Raw genomic sequence first — 18920 nt, forward strand, 5'->3', positions numbered from 1 at the left:
CTTTTTGTTCTCGGAACTATTTTTCTGATTTCTGCGTCATTTGTTCGCCTAACTCCTGGATCGATTTTTCAGGTTTCTGCGTCATTTGTTCGCCTAGCTCCCGGATCGATTTTTCAGATTTTTGCGTCATTTGATCGCCTAGCTCTCGGATCGATTTTTCAGATTTCTCTGCGTTTTCTTTGTTTTGTTGCAATAAGGCTTTCATGAGTTCTGCCAAATCAATTTGGTTAGTTGGAGGCAAATTAATTTCTGGCTCTGATGTGAGCCCGTTCGTCCTGTTTTGCATTTCGTCTGAAGTATTCCCCATCGCATTTTCGGAACCGTCCGACGCGTTAATATTCGAAATCAAATTATCCCCTTGGTCCATGTTGCTTAAGTTGTTGGACCACCTACTTTTAGCTTGGTTACGTGTCTGCATTCGCTCAATTTACACCCGGTACGCAACACACTAATCACAATGAATGTATCCCCCAAAAATTACGACAGTTATACGAAAGGTACCCAACCTAGTACGCGCTTTTTGACACGCAAAACAAATTTTTATCTCTGATCGAAACAGAGCAACTTACAAGCGAGGAAAAAAAACACACACACATATAAAGCACACAAATATAGAAAACAAAACAACAAGACAAACAACACAACGCCGCTCAACAACGCCGTGAATAATTTGAAGGTATGCTCAGAAACAACGCAGAAGTTGTTTGAGCGCTGCAAGGAACAAAATTAAGATTATACAACGCTCGCAATCTAACGTTTCAGAGATTCCAGAGTCTAGCAGAATCACAGAACAGAGGCGCCATGTGTAACGTTGTTGCATTAAATTGTTATGAAGGCGGTACTGATAGACAATAAAAACGGGTTAAAAGCTGTGAGCTGTCTGGGGAAGTTAACCTTGCATTACTGAGCAACTGTTTCACCAGGTATCCAGTCTAGCTTACGAAATTCCCAACCAGACTAACATTAATTATTATCTTTTAGTAGTCATACGACAACCGGTGATATATATATATAAAAGAGAGTTTAAATAAAAAGAAATAAATGAGTTTATATTTGGAAATTTATTTTAACATTGATCATTGAAATTTCAGCATATTAAACTTGATTCATAACTAAACTGGTGCGTTATTTAGGATTGTGAAAGTGTGAGTTTGTAATCTTACAGAACACATCAAATATGGAGCCAAGATTGGGAGACGGCATACAACACTGCATTCATAAAATAACACACAAAGAACGTTGCAAGAGGAAATTAACCACAACCAACCGATTCAATTTTCACCCAAAGAAGTACCGTTCGTAGCGCAATCCTGTCCGTCATGAAATTACCACACACTGGTATACTAAATTCATACTAACTCTCTGTGAAATCTTCCCGAAAAGAATAGCTGAGGGCTACTTTGATGCTTACACCACATGCTTCACGTGGTCAACTTGGTTTACACAAAGAGTGTAACTCCACAATAATTTTGATAATTAAAATAAATTAGATCGAAGAGCAATTTACAAAAGAAAAACCTCGAACTGGTTACTATCGTCTTACTATTAACCCGATGGGTCAAACAATTGTATAAGCACGTGGTACTGGTCTCACAAAGTACACCCCACTTGGGTTGAACATAAAGAAAAGTTGCTATATTGAAAAATATTGTCAAGACGAGACGTTATAATCTCACGCCCATTCGCATTTAAGATTGATGATCTTAGTTAGAGTTACTGATCAACACGTGGTTCCCCTTTACTCACAAAGTAGTGACAAAGCAACTACTGGAATATTCTGAACTGTACACTCGAATCACACTGCGTTGCAATTTAAGATAACATTAGATATTTTATAGCTAAACCTGAAATAAACGTGATTAAATTTTCAGTTAGGCTGAACTTAAGAAATCCATTGTCCTACGGACTTAGCAGACACGCGCTTAGCCGGAGATCTTACCACTTCAGACGCTCGCCGTGGACCGACTGCCGTGGTCCCTTCCTGAGGGGTGGCTCACAAATACCAACGGAAGTGACCAGAGAGGCAGCTTCCTATACCAACATGACAAGGGACGGACAGGACCATACTAAGGATAGAAACCTCTCTGCATTTAGAAAGCGTAGCTACCCGTTCCGACGTTGGTCCTACTGTTATCTAGCAGACAGTCTTGTCTGCTACCATCCAGCATGCAACTAGAAATACATTTGCTCATTCATTCTTTCACACAGAAGGGAAGGGGGATGACAGTATCTTATCATATACAGTATATGAAAGAAAACGGATGTAGGTTCCGTATGAGACTGTGTGACATGAATTACATATAAACTGTGTTTTAAAGTGTACTGTGTGACAGATCGTTCTTGTTTATGTGTAAAAGTAACACGTTTCACTGCTCAGTCTCCTCCCAAATAGAAACACCATAGTAAATTTAGAAGAGGAATTTATGCCATAAATGACAACATATTTAAGAAATTAACATGAAAGGAATCCAACAGAGAGCTTCGAAAGTTTATACGGCAAGTACATCTGCAGATAATGAAGAAATTGATGAAACGTATGATGAGATAAAAGAAATTATTCAGGTGGTGAAGGGAGGTGAAAATTTAATAGTCATGGGTGATTGGAATACGAGAGTAGGAAAAGGGAGAGAAGAAAATATAGTAGGTGAATGTGGATTAGGGTTAAGAAATGAAAGAGGAAGGCGCGTGGTAGAATTTTGTGCAGAGCATAACTTAATCATAGCTAACACTTGGTTCAAGAATCATTGAAGAAGGTTGTATACATGGAAGAACCCTGGAGATACTAAGAGGTATCAGATAGATTATATAATGGTAAGACAGAGATTTAGGAACCAGGTTTTAAATTGTAAGATATTTCCAGGTGCAGATGTGGACTCAGACCGCAATCTATTGGTTATGAACTGTAGATTAAAGCTGAAGAAACTGCAAAAAGGTGGGAATTTAAGGAGATGGGACCTGGATAAACTGAAAAAACCAGAGGTTGTACCGAGTTTCAGGAGACCATAAGGGAACAATTCACAGGTATGGGGTGAAGAAATACAGTAGAAGAAGAATGGGTAGCTTTGAGGGATGAAGTAGTGAAGGCAGCAGAGGATCAAATAGGTAAAAAGACGAGGGCTAGTAGAAACCCTTGGGTAACAGAAGAAATATTGAATTTAATTGATGAAAGGAGAAAATATAAAAATGCAGTAAATGAAGCAGGCAAAAAGGAATACAAACGTCTCAAAAATGAGATCGACAGGAAGTGCAGAATGGCTAAGCAGGGATGGCTAGAGGACAAGTGTAAGGATGTGGAGGCTTATCTCACTAGGGGTAAGATACGAGTAGATACTGCCTACAGGAAAATTAAAGAGGCCTTTGGAGATAAGAGAACCACTTGTATGAACATCAAGAGCTCAGATGGAAACCCAGTTCTAAGCAAAGAAGGGAAAGCAGAAAGGTGGAAGGAGTATATAGAGGGTCTATACAAGGGCGATGTACTTGAGAAAAATATTATGGAAATGGAAGAGAACGTAGATGAAGATGAAATGGGAGATACGATACTGCGTGAAGAGTTTGACAGAGCACTGAAAGACCTGAGTCGAAACAAGGCCCCCGGAGTAGACAACATTCCATTAGAACTACTGACAGCCTTGGGAGAGCCAGTCCTCACAAAACTCTACAGTCTGGTGAGCAAGATGTATGAAACGGGCGAAATACCCTCAGACTTCAAGAAGAATATAATAATTCCAATCCCAAAGAAAGCAGTTGTTGACAGATGTGAAAATTACGGAACAATCAGTTTAATAAGCCACAGCTGCAAAATACTAACACGAATTCTTTACAGACGAATGGAAAAACTGGTAGAAGCCGACCTCGGGGAAGATCAGTTTGGATTCCGTAGAAATGTTGGAACACGTGAGGCAATACTGACCTTATGACTTATCTTAGAAGAAAGATTAAGGAAAGGCAAACCTACGTTTCTAGCATTTATAGACTTAGAGAAAGCTTTTGACAATGTTGATTGGAATACTCTCTTTCAAATTCGAAAGGTGGCAGGGGTAAAATATAGGGATCGAAAGGCTATTTACAATTTGTACAGAAACCAGATGGCAGTTACAAGAGTCGAGGGGCATGAAAGGGAAGCAGTGGTTGGGAAGGGAGCGAGACAGGATTGTAGCCTATCCCCGATGTTATTCAATCTGTCTATTGAGCAAGCAATAAAGGAAACAAAAGAAAAGTTCTGAGTAGGTATTAAAATCCATGGAGAAGAAATAAAAACTTTGAGGTTCGCTGATGACATTGTAATTCTGCCAGAGACAGCAAGGGACTTGGAAGAGCAGTTGAACGGAATGGACAGTGTCTTGAAAGGAGGGTATAAGATGAACATCAACAAAAGCAAAACGAGGATAATGGAATGTAGTCGAATTAAGTCGGGTGATGCTGAGGGAATTAGATTAGGAAATGAGACACTTAAAGTAGTAAAGGATTTTTGCTATTTGGGGAGCAAAATAACTGATGATGGTCGAAGTAGAGAGGATATAAAATGTAGACTAGCAATGGCAAGGAAAGCGCTTCTGAAGAAGAAAAATTTGTTAACATCGAGTATAGATTTAAATGTCAGGAAGTTGTTTCTTAAAGTATTTGTATGGAGTGTAGCCATGTATGGAAGTGAAACGTGGACAATAAATAGTTAGACAAGAAGAGAATAGAAGCTTTCGAAATGTGGTGCTACAGAAGAATGCTGAAGATTAGATGGATAGATCACATACCTAATGAGGAGGTATTGAATAGAATTTTGGAGAAGAGGAGCTTGTGGCACAACTTGACTAGAAGAAGGGATCGGTTGGTAGGACATATTCTGAGATATCAAGGGATCAGCAATTTAGTATTGGAGGGCAGCGTGGAGGGTAAAAATCGTAGAGGGAGACCAAGAGATGAATACACTAAGCAGATTCAGAAGGATGTAGGCTGCAGTAGGTACTGGGAGATGAAGAATCTTGCACAGGATATAGTAGCTGCATCAAACCAGTATCAGGACTGAAGACCACAACAGCTACAACAACCCATTTTATATGCCATTTAATGAAAACGTTTGAGGTACACGTCTGCAAAGAACTGCCCGTTTACGACCTTTCTGAAAAGTGGCTCAATGGACACGTACTAGAAGGTCTGCCATTCATTATTTTGACAGGTACTACTGTTTGCTTTGCTGGTTTTTGGCATTCTGCAGACCCTTTGTCGATGTGGAAGGAAGCTTTACTGGTCAAGTGATGCAGTTTGTGTTGACCATGTTTCAATTGTTTCATAAAGGCGTTTCGCAGACGTGGTGTCCCTAATGAAAAAATTTTAAAATATTTTATTTCAATATCAAATGATGAGTTCCAAGCTGAAAATTGTTGTAATATTTGTGAAATCGACGAATTACGAGAATATGACGCCGCAAACGCTAGTGATGATGATGAATATATCACTCTCATCGATGAAATCAGTGACTTCTCGGACAGCGGCGTTGTTCTTAACGGACATGGACAGACCGAAGAGAAATATACCAATGTTGCTTTACCTAAAGCATATGCGTCTGTATAGCATTTACATTATTATTATTATTATTACTCTCAGAACACTTAGAAGATGCGACAAACCCACTAAAGAGACAGCCTACATTACACTTGTCCGTCCTCTTCTGGAATATTGCTGCACGGTGTGGGATCCTTACCAGGTAGGATTGACGGAGGACATCGAAAAAGTGCAAAGAAGGGTAGCCTGTTTCGTGTTATCGCGCAATAGGGGTGAGAGTGTCACTGATATGATACGCGATTTGGGGTGGCAGTCACTGAAACAAAGGCGGTTTTCTTTGGGGCGAGATCTATTTCAGAAATTTTAATCACCAACTTTCTCATCGGAATGCGAAAATGCTTTGTTCATACCCACCTACGCAGGGAGAAACGATCATCATAACAAAATAAGAGAAATCAGAGCTCGAACGGAAAAATTTAGGAGTTCCTTTTTCCCACGCGCCATTCGAGAGTGGAATGGTAGAGAAGTAGTATGAAAATGGTTCGATGAACCCTCTGCCAGGCACTTAAGTGTGAATTGCAGAGTAACCATGTAGACGTAGATTTAGAGTAATAGTAGTAGTAGCAGTAGTAGTAATAATAGTAGAAGTAATAGTAACAGTAGTAAGAGTACTACTGTATTTCTACTCAAATTTCGAGAAGTTTTATAAGGTTTCCTAAGATTTCGCTGTATAATAATTTGAAATTCGTTATTTAAGTTCTAACTGAATTATTCTATAGCATATTTTTCAGGTATGTTAAAGAACATTGTGCCATTACCCCCAGCTAACAACATTAGAAGGAAACAAAATCTCAGGTGAAAGGAAGTCATTTCACTGAAAGTTGTAAAACAGCTAACGATTATAGTACCGACACAAACATTCCTGGAAGACGGCCACGATAGAACATTTTTAAGGTAGCACTGGGACCTAAAACTTCGCGAAGGAGTCTGTCAGAAAACGTATATGTTCTATTACATGGAGGCTACTAATTGATGATAGCATACTTCAAAACATAAAGAGGTGTACAGAAAGTAGAGCCCGTCTAAAACTGAATGATGATGACTGGATACAATAGAAGCCACTATATGTTTACGAGAAACAAACTACCCGTTGAAGTTGTCATGGTCGAATATGTGAAGACCACAATTTTTCCGGAAATTCTGTGGTTGGTTTATGCCATTTTATGAAAAGGACACGTGTTCCAAAGGAATAAGAACAGATCGCTTTGCACCTCCTGCCACTGTCTGGAGTCCTTTCACTGCCAGTTCTTCGCAGAGTTAAAATCTAAGTGAAAATATCACTGCGGCTGAGTAACTGTTTCCATTTAGTCCTAGATACTCTTTAATTCAATATATTACCAATAAACAGACAAATTTGGAATAAAGTTTTGGCTTGAAATTGATACAAATTCTACGTATTTGGTGAGTGATTTTCCTTACCTATGTAAAGATGGGCAGAGTCCCACATATGTTTCTCTTGCAGCCCTTGTTATCCACAGGAAAACATATTACATGTGGCAATTTTTCCACAACCAAATGCCTTGCAGTAAGTTTGTAATGTAAAAGTGCAAGCATTGTAAGTACTCTGAAGAAATCTAAAAGGGAAATCCCTCAGTCACCAAAATCTGCTGTAGCACATTAGTACACAGCCCACGTGGCATGCTGTCTGGGGAAGGAGACCAAAAACGAGCTTCTTTTGATGTATGGATCTCGCAGATGGCTTGGTAGCTATTAATGCATGGTCACTTTATAAGGAAGTAACAGGTGAAAAAGTAACCAGACATGTGTTCATATATTAGCTGGAAGAAGAGTTGGCTTCAGCATAAAAGGCCACAAGGGTATAAAATTCACTTCCTAATGCTGTACCGCAACATATCAACATTCGCAATATTTGTCAAATTGGAGGATATGGAGTGAAGTACAGGAACAAGCATTTATGTACAGAGTCCAGAAAATATGTTCGTGGAACACATTTAAGTTGATGAATACACATGTCTTCGGTGTCACTGGATGAGCGAAATCAAGGTCACAAAGGTTTTCCCTACTGTGTATTGTGCTATTCAAAACTAAGTTAACACACGTGTTTTTGCTACGGGAAATTAACCACTTTTACGTTTTGTTATCATATATATTTTCAGTAAATGTTAGGTATCAAATATTCATTGTACCAAATAATTCTTCAGAAAAAAGTGAACCTATGATGGTAAACTGTATAAACAATAGGAAATAGATTGGTATATATCCATATTTGTCTACCTTTCTAAAAATACCAAATAAAACGGCACCCATCAAATTAACGGATTGCTTCTTCTAATGTTAAACATGGTACATAGAAAAACCTGTATGTGACTGGGGAATACAAGATTGTCAGCATTTACTGTTAAAACAGTGGAAATTGGTCATATGTTTAAGTACCCACAGAAAACGACAGATCCTACGATGTTCACTACAATAGAGGATATTCCAAAACTCTCTCTATAAACCTCACTTCACGTTTGTACCTGTTTAAAAGTGATGGTTACATCGTATTTAAAGGAGATGGTCTCGACATTGAGCCTCTGACAACAGGAAAGCATCTTACAGAGTTTAAAACTGACGGAATAACTACGTTTAATGACCATACGTTTACTGATGTGGCAAAGCTGTACAACAAATTCCACCAGAATATCGGGAAGATTCTGCAGTGTCTATGAGTTTGTAAGACGAAACAGCGATATTAGATGTTTTCTTCATGTCACAATCTTGCTCTGCGATTAGTTGATAGACGCAAACTGAGCAGCCTTTGTGTTTTAGATGTTTCTGAAGCTAAAATTCGTAGTTACACTTCCGTTACGAAAATATGCAGTTTGCCATACACCACATTAAAGATCTCTCTTGAATGCGTCATTTTTTGTATGATTTGTTGTGCTAAACTGTCGGGAAATGTGACTTCGGAGATAAACATGTCATAGACGTTATCTTGGAGCTATTTCTTGGTATTACAGTATTTAACCCTCCTAATACCGTGGGGTCTATAATGACGCCAGGCCATAGTTTTTCTGTAAAATATAACTTATTTCCTATTCCTAAAAATTATGAAAAATTCAGACTTTTCCTGAATTAAGTAATGGGTTCGTAATATATTAATATAACTTTTTGAAAATATTTAGTTTTGCAGAAAATCAAGAGAGAAATACTGAATACCATTGGGGTTAAATGCGACCCCATTTCTCTCTTGCGGTATTATTACCCAATAATGCTGCGTTGAATCCGTAACTGTTGCTGTATTTCCTTTGTTTTATTCTTGTAAATATTGTTGTAACGTGTGATTGTTGCCAACACTTTATAAGCCAACAGTTATTTGTTCCATACAAGTGGAGACTTGTATTTTGCGTATTACATTTTTTTTATTTTTTTTATTTTGTGTAGGTCTAAAAACAAAAAAGAATTGTGGCACAAACACGAGCTGAGAAAAGCTTTTGGAAGAGGAGAGAGATGGAACGTAATGCGAGTAAAGCCAGGTCCAACAAAATTCGCAGTGAAAAATGTAGACTCCATAGAATCAGCCTTTCAGTTGTTTCTTAGGAGAAACATTGTTGATGCAATTCTAAAGTGGACTAACAAAGAGGGTAGTCTTGTTTACGGTAGTAAATGGAAACCAGTAGATGCCATTGAACTGAAGTGCTTTATCGGTATCTTGAGCCTAGCTAAAATGGCTCTGAGCACTATGGGACATCTGTGGTCATCAGTCCCCTAGAACTTAGAACTACTTAAACCTAACTAACCTAAGGATATCACACGCACCCATGCTCGAGGCAGGATTCGAACCTGCGACCGTAGCAGTCGCGCGGTTCCGGACTGAGCGGCTAGAACCGCTAGACCACCGCGGCCGGCTCTTGAGCCTAGCATGTGCTTACAAGGCCTATAATGAAGTAGTTACACATCTGTGGAACAATGAGGATTGTAGACCCATTTTTAGTGAAGCAATGGCTAGAAATCGCTTTACGCAAATTTCAAAGTGCATCCGATTTGATGACGCAGATGTGAAACGTCACAACCGTGCTCCTGACAAGCTGACTCCCATTAGAGAAGTATTTTAAAAGAGGGTACACACATTTCAAGAAGCATATGTTCCTCACAGCAACGTAACAATTGCTGAACAACTTGTGGCATTTCGTGGTAGATGTCCATTTCAGCAATATATTCCTTCAAAACCAGGAAATGACTATATGATAGCGGAACAAACACTGGTAGCAGTTACTTCTGTAAAATATCTGGGAGTATGCGTGCGGAACGATTTGAAGTGGAATGATCATATAAAATTAATTGTTGGTAAGGCGGGTACCAGGTTGAGATTCATTGGGAGAGTGCTTAGAAAATGTAGTCCATCAACAAAGGAGGTGGCTTACAAAACATTCGTTCGACCTATACTTGAGTATTGCTCATCAGTGTGGGATCCGTACCAGATCGGTCTGACGGAGGAGATAGAGAAGATCCAAAGAAGAGCGGCGCGTTTCGCCACAGGGTTATTTGGTAACCGTGATAGCGTTACGGAGATGTTTAATAAACTCAAGTGGCAGACTCTGCAAGAGAGGCGCTCTGCATCGCGGTGTAGCTTGCTCGCCAGGTTTCGAGAGGGTGCGTTTCTGGATGAGGTATCGAATATATTGCTTCCCCCTACTTATACCTCCCGAGGAGATCACGAATGTAAAATTAGAGAGATTAGAGCGCGCACGGAGGCTTTCAGACAGTCGTTCTTCCCGCGAACCATACGCGACTGGAACAGGAAAGAGAGGTAATGACAGTGACACGTAAAGTGCCCTCCGCCACACACCGTTGGGTGGCTTGCGGAGTATAAATGTAGATGTAGATGTAGAAAATATAGGTTGAAATTATGGGCTGCAAGTGATAGTGCAACGTCTTACTTTCTCAATATACAAGTTTACACTAGCTTTAGTTTGGCGAGAGAACTTCTGAAAATCAATGTCACACTCCTAGGAACAATTAGAAAAAATAAAGGAGAACTACCACAAGCTTTCACTCAGACCAAAGGTCGAGTCAAATATTCATCTATTTTTCGATTCCAAGAGCATGCTTCAATTGTTTCATATTCTCCGAAAAAGGGAAAAGTTGTAGCTTTTCTCAGTACAATGCATTCAAGGGAGGAAGTGGAAGATCTTGAAGAATGCAAGCCAGTAATGATTCTGGATTATAATAAAACAAAATCAGGAGTAGATACCATGGACAAGCTGGTTAGAACGTACACTACAAAAAGGATGAGCAGAAGGTGGCCAATGGTATTATTTTACAACATGATTGATATCAGTGCACTGAATGCATTTATCATATGGCTACATCTTACACCAGACTGGGCAGAAAGGACCAACTACAAGAGACGAGTATTTCTCATAGAATTAGGAAAGCAGCTCGTCGGAAGAAAGCCAGACAAAATTATTTCCCTAGTACTTCCATCAACGGTACAGACAAAATAAAGAGGAAGGTGTCCGTTTTGTAAAAGGTCTGAGGAGAGAAAATTCGCCGATAAATGTTCAAAATGTGGATGTTCTATGTGAATAAACCACTCTGCAATATATTGCTGTAAGTGTAATGCGTCATAAATGTCAGTTCGGAATTTAATAAAAAATGTTTGTAATTTCATGAGAATCGCTTGTAAATTTTACGCAAATAAATAATTTAAAAAAATATGCATTAAATTTAATGTAATGTCACTGACATCATGTTTTAGATAGTAGAAAAAATAAGGAATGTGATTTTATTCAACCATTATTAAAACTATCCTTAATAAAAATTAAATTCCGTTGGGGTCATTAAAGACCCCAATGGTGCTCAGTGTAACAAAAAATGCTCGGTATTAGAAGGGTTAATAGCTGATTGTGATAAGGAAAGAAGAAACAGTCTGAAAACTTTTTAGAGAACCTTGGCATCATAGTTCTGTTCGGTAAGTATCATAGCCTTCCTGTCTCTGTATGACCAGTGAAACATAACCTCAAAGCAGGCCTAAGATCCAAAGTAATAAATGTCTAATTTTATGGAGGCGGCGTTGTACAGCTTTAATGAAAGTATAGAACTGCATTATGCATAAGACAGCTGTAACATTACATTTTATTAGAGATGATCGATTTCAGTCCACGATCAGAGCATCATCACGTCCAAAAAAACTCTTAACTATGCATTCGGCCGGCCGTTGTGGCCGAGCGGTTCTAGGCGCTACAGTCTGGAACCGCGTGACCGCTACGGTCGCAGGTTCGATTCCTGCCTCGGGCATGGATGTGTGTGATGTCCTTAGGTTAGTCAGGTTTAAGTAGTGCTAAGTTCTAGGGGACTGAAGATGTTAAGTCCCATAGTGCTCGGAGCCACTTGAACCATTGTTTATAGCAGTATTAATATTATAACGGGATAGGCTTTATGCCTCAAGTTGCACCAGCTGATGACGCGTCACTGTGACTGCACAAACAGATTGCTTTTGACAAAGCACGGCCTAATATTTCAGTGTGCCTCTCTAAAATCACCGATGCTCTTAAGTACAAAATGTGTTGTTGTTGTGGTCTTCAGTCCTGAGACTGGTTTGATGCAGCTCTCCATGCTACTCTATCCTGTGCAAGCTTCTTCATCTCCCACTACATACTGCAACCTACATCCTTCTGAATCTGCTTAGTGTATTCATCTCTTGGTCTCCCTCTACGATTTTTACCCTCCACGCTGCCCTCCAATACTAAATTGGTGATCCCTTGATGCCTCTGAACATGTCCTACCAACCGATCCCTTCTTCTGGTCAAGTTGTGCCACAAACTTCTCTTCTCCCCAATCCTATTCAATACTTCCTCATTAGTTATGTGATCTACCCATCTAATCTTCAGCATTCTTCTGTAGCACCACATTTCGAAAGCTTCTATTCTCTTCTTGTCCAAACTATTTACCGTCCATGTTTCACTTCCATACATGGCTACACTCCATACAAATACTTTCAGAAATGACTTCCTGACACTTAAATCTATACTCGATGTTAACAAATTTCTCTTCTTCAGAAACGCTTTCCTTGCCATTGCCAGTCTACATTTTATATCCTATCTACTTCGACCATCATCAGTTATTTTGCTCCCCAAATAGCAAAACTCCTTTACTACTTTAAGTGTCTCATTTCCTAATCTAATTCCCTCAGCATCACCCGACTTAATCCTACTACATTCCATTATCCTCGTTTTGCTTTTGTTGATGTTCATCTTATATCCTCCCTTCAAGGCACCGTCCATTCCGTTCAACTGCTCTTCCAAGTCCTTTGCTGTCTCTGACAGAATTACAACGTCATCGGCGAACCTCAAAGTTTTTATTTCTTCTCCATGGATTTTAATACCTACTCAGAACTTTTCTTTTGTTTCCTTTACTGCTTGCTCAATATACAGATTGAATAACATCGGGGAGAGGCTGCAACCCTGTCTTACTCCCTTCCCAACCACTGCTTCCCTTTCGCGTCCCTCGACTCTTATAAATGCCATCTGGTTTCTGTACAAATTGAAAATAGCCTTTCGCTCCCTGTATTTTACCCCTGCCACCTTTCGAATTTGAAAGAGAGTATTCCAGTCAACATTGTCAAAAGCTTTCTCTAAGTCTACAAATGCTAGAAACGTAGGTTTGCCTTTCCTTAATCTTTCTTCTAAGATAAGTCGTAAGGTCAGTATTGCCTCACGTGTTCCAGTATTTCTACGGAATCCAAACTGATCTTCCCCGAGGTCGGCTTCTACCAGTTTTTCCATTCGTCTGTAAAGAATTCGTGTTAGTATTTTGCAGCTGTGGCTTATTAAACTGATTGTTCCGTAATTTTCACATCTGTCAACAACTGCTTTCTTTGGGATTGGAATTATTATATTCTTCTTGAAGTCTGAGGGTATTTCGCCCGTTTCATACATCTTGCTCACCAGACTGTAGAGTTTTGTGAGGACTGGCTCTCCCAAGGCTGTCAGTAGTTCTAATGGAATGTTGTCTACTCCGGGGGCCTTGTTTCGACTCAGGTCTTTCAGTGCTCTGTCAAACTCTTCACGCAGTATCGTATCTCCCATTTCATCTTCATCTACGTTCTCTTCCATTTCCATAATATTTTTCTCAAGTACATCGCCCTTGTATAGACCCTCTATATACTCCTTCCACCTTTCTGCTTTCCCTTCTTTGCTTAGAACTGGGTATCCATCTGAGCTCTTGATGTTCATACAAGTGGTTCTCTTATCTCCAAAGGCCTCTTTAATTTTCCTGTAGGCAGTATCTACTCGTATCTTACCCCTAGTGAGATAAGCCTCCACATCCTTACACTTGTCCTCTAGCCATCCCTGCTTAGCCATTCTGCACTTCCTGTCGATCTCATTTTTGAGACGTTTGTATTCCTTTTTGCCTGCTTCATTTACTGCATTTTTATATTTTCTCCTTTCATCAATTAAATTCAATATTTCTTCTGTTACCCAAGGGTTTCTACTAGCCCTCGTCTTTTTACCTATTTGATCCTCTGCTGCCTTCACTACTTCATCCCTCAAAGCTACCCATTCTTCTTCTACTGTATTTCTTTCCCCCATTCCTGTCAATTTTTCTCTTATGGTCTCCCTGAAACTCTGTACAACCTCTGGTTCTTTCAGTTTATCCAGGTCCCATCTCGCCGGCCGCGGTGGTCTTGCGGTTCTAGGCACGCAGTTCGGAACCGCGCGACTGCTACGGTCGCAGGTTCGAATCCTGCCTCGGGCATGGATGTGTGTGATGTCCTTAGGATAGTTAGGTTTAAGTAGTTCTAAGTTCTAGGGGACTGATGACCACAGCTGTTAAGTCCCATAGTGCTCAGAGCCATTTGCCAGGTCCCATCTCCTTAAATTCCCACCTTTTTGCAGTTTCTTGAGGTTTAATCTACAGGTCATAACCAATAGATTGTGGTCAGAGTCCACATCTGGCCCTGGAAATGTCTTACAATTTAAAACCTGGTTCCTAAATCTCTGTCTTACCAATATATAATCTATCTGATACCTTTTAGTATCTCCAGGGTTCTTCCATGTATACAACCTTCTATCATGATTCTTAAACCAAGTGTTAGCTAGTTGGCATATAAACTTGTACTACTGTAGTAGGTGTGGGCTTCGTATCTATCTTGGCCACAACAATGCGTTCACTGTGCTGTTTGTAGTAGCTTACCCGCATTCCTATTTTCCTATTCATTATTAAACCTACTCCTGCATTACCCCTATTTGACTTTGCGTTTATAACCCTGTAGTCACCTGACCAGAAGTCTTGTTCCTCCTGCCACCGAACTTCACTAATTCCCACTATATCTAACTTTAATCTATCCATTTCTCTTTTTAAATTTTCTAACCTACCTGCTCGATTAAAGGATCTGACATTCCACGCTGCGATCCGTAGAACGCCAGTTTTCTTTCTCCTGATAACGACATCCTCTTGAGTAGTCCCCGCCCGGAGATCCGAATGGGGGACTATTTCACCTCCGGAATATTTTACCCAAGAGGACGCCATCATCATTTAATCGTACAGTAAAGCTGCATGTCCTCGGGAAAAATTACGGCCGTAGTTTCCCCTTGCTTTCAGCCGTTCGCAGTACCAGCACAGCAAGGCCGTTTTGGTTATTGTTACAAGGCCAAATCAGTCAATCATCCAGACTGTTGCCCCTGCAAATACTGAAAAGGCTGCTGCCCCTCTTCAGGGACCACACGTTTGTCTGGCCTCTCAACAGATACCCTTCCGTTGTGGTTGTACCTACGGTACGGCTATCTGTATCGCTGAGGCACGCAAGCCTCCCAACCAACGGCAAGGTCCATGGTTCATGGGAGGGAGGGTACAAAACGTAACAAAAACAAATTCTGATGCCTTTTTGCTAGTACTAAGAACAGCGAAATGAAACACGAAATGTTCAATTAAGAGGGAAAGTAAATATGTGAAAAGGATCGCCTAAGGTAATGACGTTGTCTACAGCACAATGTTTTGAATTTTAACCAGAAATAATTTTAAATAAGCACGTATATGTGATCGGTAGTCTCATATCATATTGATAAATTAAGTGAAAATTTTTCAGATCAGTTAGATATGTAGTATCAGCTCTTAAAATTTCGACAGGGCAAAATTTCACTAGCATTCAAAGCGAAAACATCAAGATTTTTGTTACTAATACAGAATAATTTCGTCACACAATTTAAATCGACAATTTATGCAGCAGAATCACAACTGCTTACAAACAGTTGAAGAGCGATAAAGTTCACGTAAAAGAAAAAGAATTAATCACTGAAAGCGACTTGAAATTCCAGCCGTATTTATCGTCTTGAAAAATTTCTGACTGTTTATCTCGCTATGATGAAAAATATTCTAAGTCCTTCTAATACAGTCTGAAACCCCAACGACTGTTTGCCGCCCCCCCCCCCCCCCCTCTCCCAACCAAACTCGATACGGATCTTGCCGAACTGACTAAAGCCAACAAAATGAGCAAGAGCAATGCTGTGCGAGCTGTTTTAATGATTTGATCAGATGACCACTTCGTTATCCAGCCTTCTTCCTTTCATGACCACCAATCAAGAAACTTACAGACAAATTGCACATAGATACGTATTCAAATAAGCGCTCAGTACCGCGTAATGGAATATTAGAATGTAAACTTCATAATAATGAATAACATTATGAAATTCTTGCTACATCCGGCACTGTAGCACTAACTCTAGTCAAACCATCAGCTTTGAATGCATTATATAAGTTGCATTATAGTGAAATAAACTTAGTAATCAGTTGGATAAGGAACGGGACTGGTCACACGTGATACCATGTATTAACGCTGAGAGATCGTCTTCTACGCACATCTTTGCCCATATTTAAATAAATTGTTTGTAAGTGCTTATTGATTTGTTTAATTACAAAATTGAGGTGTTATCGCGGTTTCTGGCATCATCAACTTTTAATTGACGTGTTGTTTTATTCTTCGTCTGTCTGCTCCCTTTCTGTGATGAATCTTATAAAGTATAATAATTACAAATGCTATAAACTTTATGAATAATTTATTTACAAGCTTGGTTCAATCTGCAGCTTGCAATTCGTCTCACTGTTACTGTTCATACACGGTATGTACTTATCTCATAGTATATCTGTAAGGCACTTCATACATTTTCGGTGAGTACTGCAGTTTTAATTCCATATTCTGCCACTGAAGACGCCACCTTACCTCGCTCAGCTAGGGCGCTGCCTGGGTTCATGTGCTCGCGTTTCCACCAGGGAAACACCCCTCCGACCACCCGAGCTTTGAAGGAAGAGTGGGGCTCAACAGTTCCTTGGTAGCAAGGTCATCTGAGACAAAGCAGGAACTGGGACTGATAAAGTACGGTGTAGCAAAATGGTCGTGTCCTTTTCGAAGTAACCATCACGACATTTGCCTTAAGGAACTCAGGGAAGCAACGGAAAAAATCTGGCTGGCCAATCGGAAGGGATGCAAGCCCTGGTCGCTTCCGAAACATCACGGCACTTCTCGCTATCTAATGTTTTTTTTGCGAACTAGAGTGTACGTTACATGACGACTCAACTCCCACATAGTCCCAGCTGCTTCTATACAACATGTTACAGGAAGCTTGGAAATAAACTTCGCTTGCGGTGTGGTATGTGTTAGCGAAAAGATTAATTGCCATAACAGTAGCAAAGAATAGGCATACATGCTAATAACTCTGTGTTTCGTGCCTTTTGAATTTTCAGACTGCTTATCAGCTTACCTCACAATTCTTTTTTCTTGCCTGTCGAACACTTTCTTTATCATCCGGAAAAGTCTTTTCAATATTTCCAAAGTACTTCAGTTTCAAGCACTCTGTGTCTGTTATATGTGTCCTGAAAGAAACAAAGACATAAGGAAATAACAGGTGAATTATCTCAACGTAACAGAGAAAAAGAGAAAATTTACGCTAAAAAATCTGAAGCAATTTCAGGACTTATGAATATGTGCCTGTACAATGAAAATGAACTTTAATGGTGCATATATATTCATGTTGTGTGCTTTATAGCCAATTGTGCATTGTAGCCTGAGTTCAGGCATTTTGATTATATTAATACGATTGACAAAAAATGAACAAAGCAATTGATGAGAAAAACAGCTTCCACAGTAGTTGTTACGGGCTGACAGGTCAGTAATAAGAAAATATTCTTCCTTCACATATTAAAAGTAAAATATTTTCAACAGAGCAGATACAGTTATCGCAAAAGTCTATGGGACTCCTGGATTTTTACTACAGATAATGTTATCTCCAGAATAATTTTAATTTTATTGAGAGATGTAATGAAGTAACGAACTAACGAACTAATAAGAAGGCCGATGGTGGAAATAATAAGAAGGCGGATGGTGGAAAGGTACACAGTTCCAGTCATAAATATGGTGCGAGAAACAGAAACATTCGTCATCGCGATCAGTTTGACACGTGAACTGAATACCAGTGATGAATGGATGATGTTGGCTGGCTGCCATATATAGCAGACAGCCTTCTTATTAGTTCGCTATATATTCCACCAGGGAAACAGGTGAATCACCTAACATTACCACTGGAAACACCTCCCAAACCGCAACAAACACGAAATAACCAATTAAGCAGGCCGAAAGTGAGGAGAAGTGAGGAGAAGGGGCGGTGCAATTGGTTAATACAAACTATTGAGAAACGCACGGAATGAATGTCTTACACGACGCAGTACATCTGGTCTAATGTTGCAATACGCTGCCTCAATACGATGTTTCATATCCTCTGGGGTTGTAGGCACACCACGGTACACGCTCTCCTGATTTTTAAATGGATACCTGTTATTATTTTTAGCACGACTGAGAATAGAAAAAAAATAGTTAATGCCGTTTGTTACATTGTAAAATGTTAAGTATATCCAGAGTAATTTTTAACGTAAAATTTACGCTTCAATAACTCCTCAGCAGTTCAGTCGTGTGTATCGGAAAGAACCCAATTAATTAGTGATACAAGAAGAACAGCGATGTAAAGTAGGTACACAAGAGACTTGAACAGCACGTTACGTCCGCGGATTTGTTAGAAGAAAATGTACATTTACACGAGAATTTAGTTAAACTTGCAAATTTGTTTTTTGTTTTCAATTACAGAATGTAAATGAGTGTGTCCCGACGTTTCAGGCCAATAAACGTTCAAAGCGATGCCCATCATTTGCTGCACACATTGCAATCTACCGCGTAATGAATGTCTTACACAACGCAGTACATCTGGTCTAATGTTGCCATACGCTGCCTCAATACGATGTTTCATATCCTCTGGGGTTCTAGGCACACCACGGTACACGCTCTCCTTTAACGCACCCCCACAGAAAGAAATTAGAATTATATGTTAATACTTTCAGCTGCTAGTGAGCGTTGATATACAGGGTGTTAC

The 18920-nt window shown here is 39.7% G+C and overlaps 1 protein-coding gene across 1 annotated transcript in view; it reads right to left on the reverse strand.

Moving 5' to 3' along the window:
• Positions 1-18920, reverse strand: part of LOC124606846 (estradiol 17-beta-dehydrogenase 2-like) — a 173862-nt gene that overhangs the window by 59464 nt on the left and 95478 nt on the right. Inside the window, exon 5 of the mRNA XM_047138962.1 lies at positions 17262-17373. Coding sequence (XP_046994918.1) covers positions 17262-17373 — 112 coding nt within the window. The remainder of the gene's footprint in view (positions 1-17261; positions 17374-18920) is intronic.

This window comes from Schistocerca americana, chromosome 1 (genome assembly GCF_021461395.2).
Source record: "Schistocerca americana isolate TAMUIC-IGC-003095 chromosome 1, iqSchAmer2.1, whole genome shotgun sequence".
In the NCBI taxonomy this organism is placed as follows: Eukaryota; Metazoa; Arthropoda; class Insecta; order Orthoptera; family Acrididae; genus Schistocerca; species Schistocerca americana.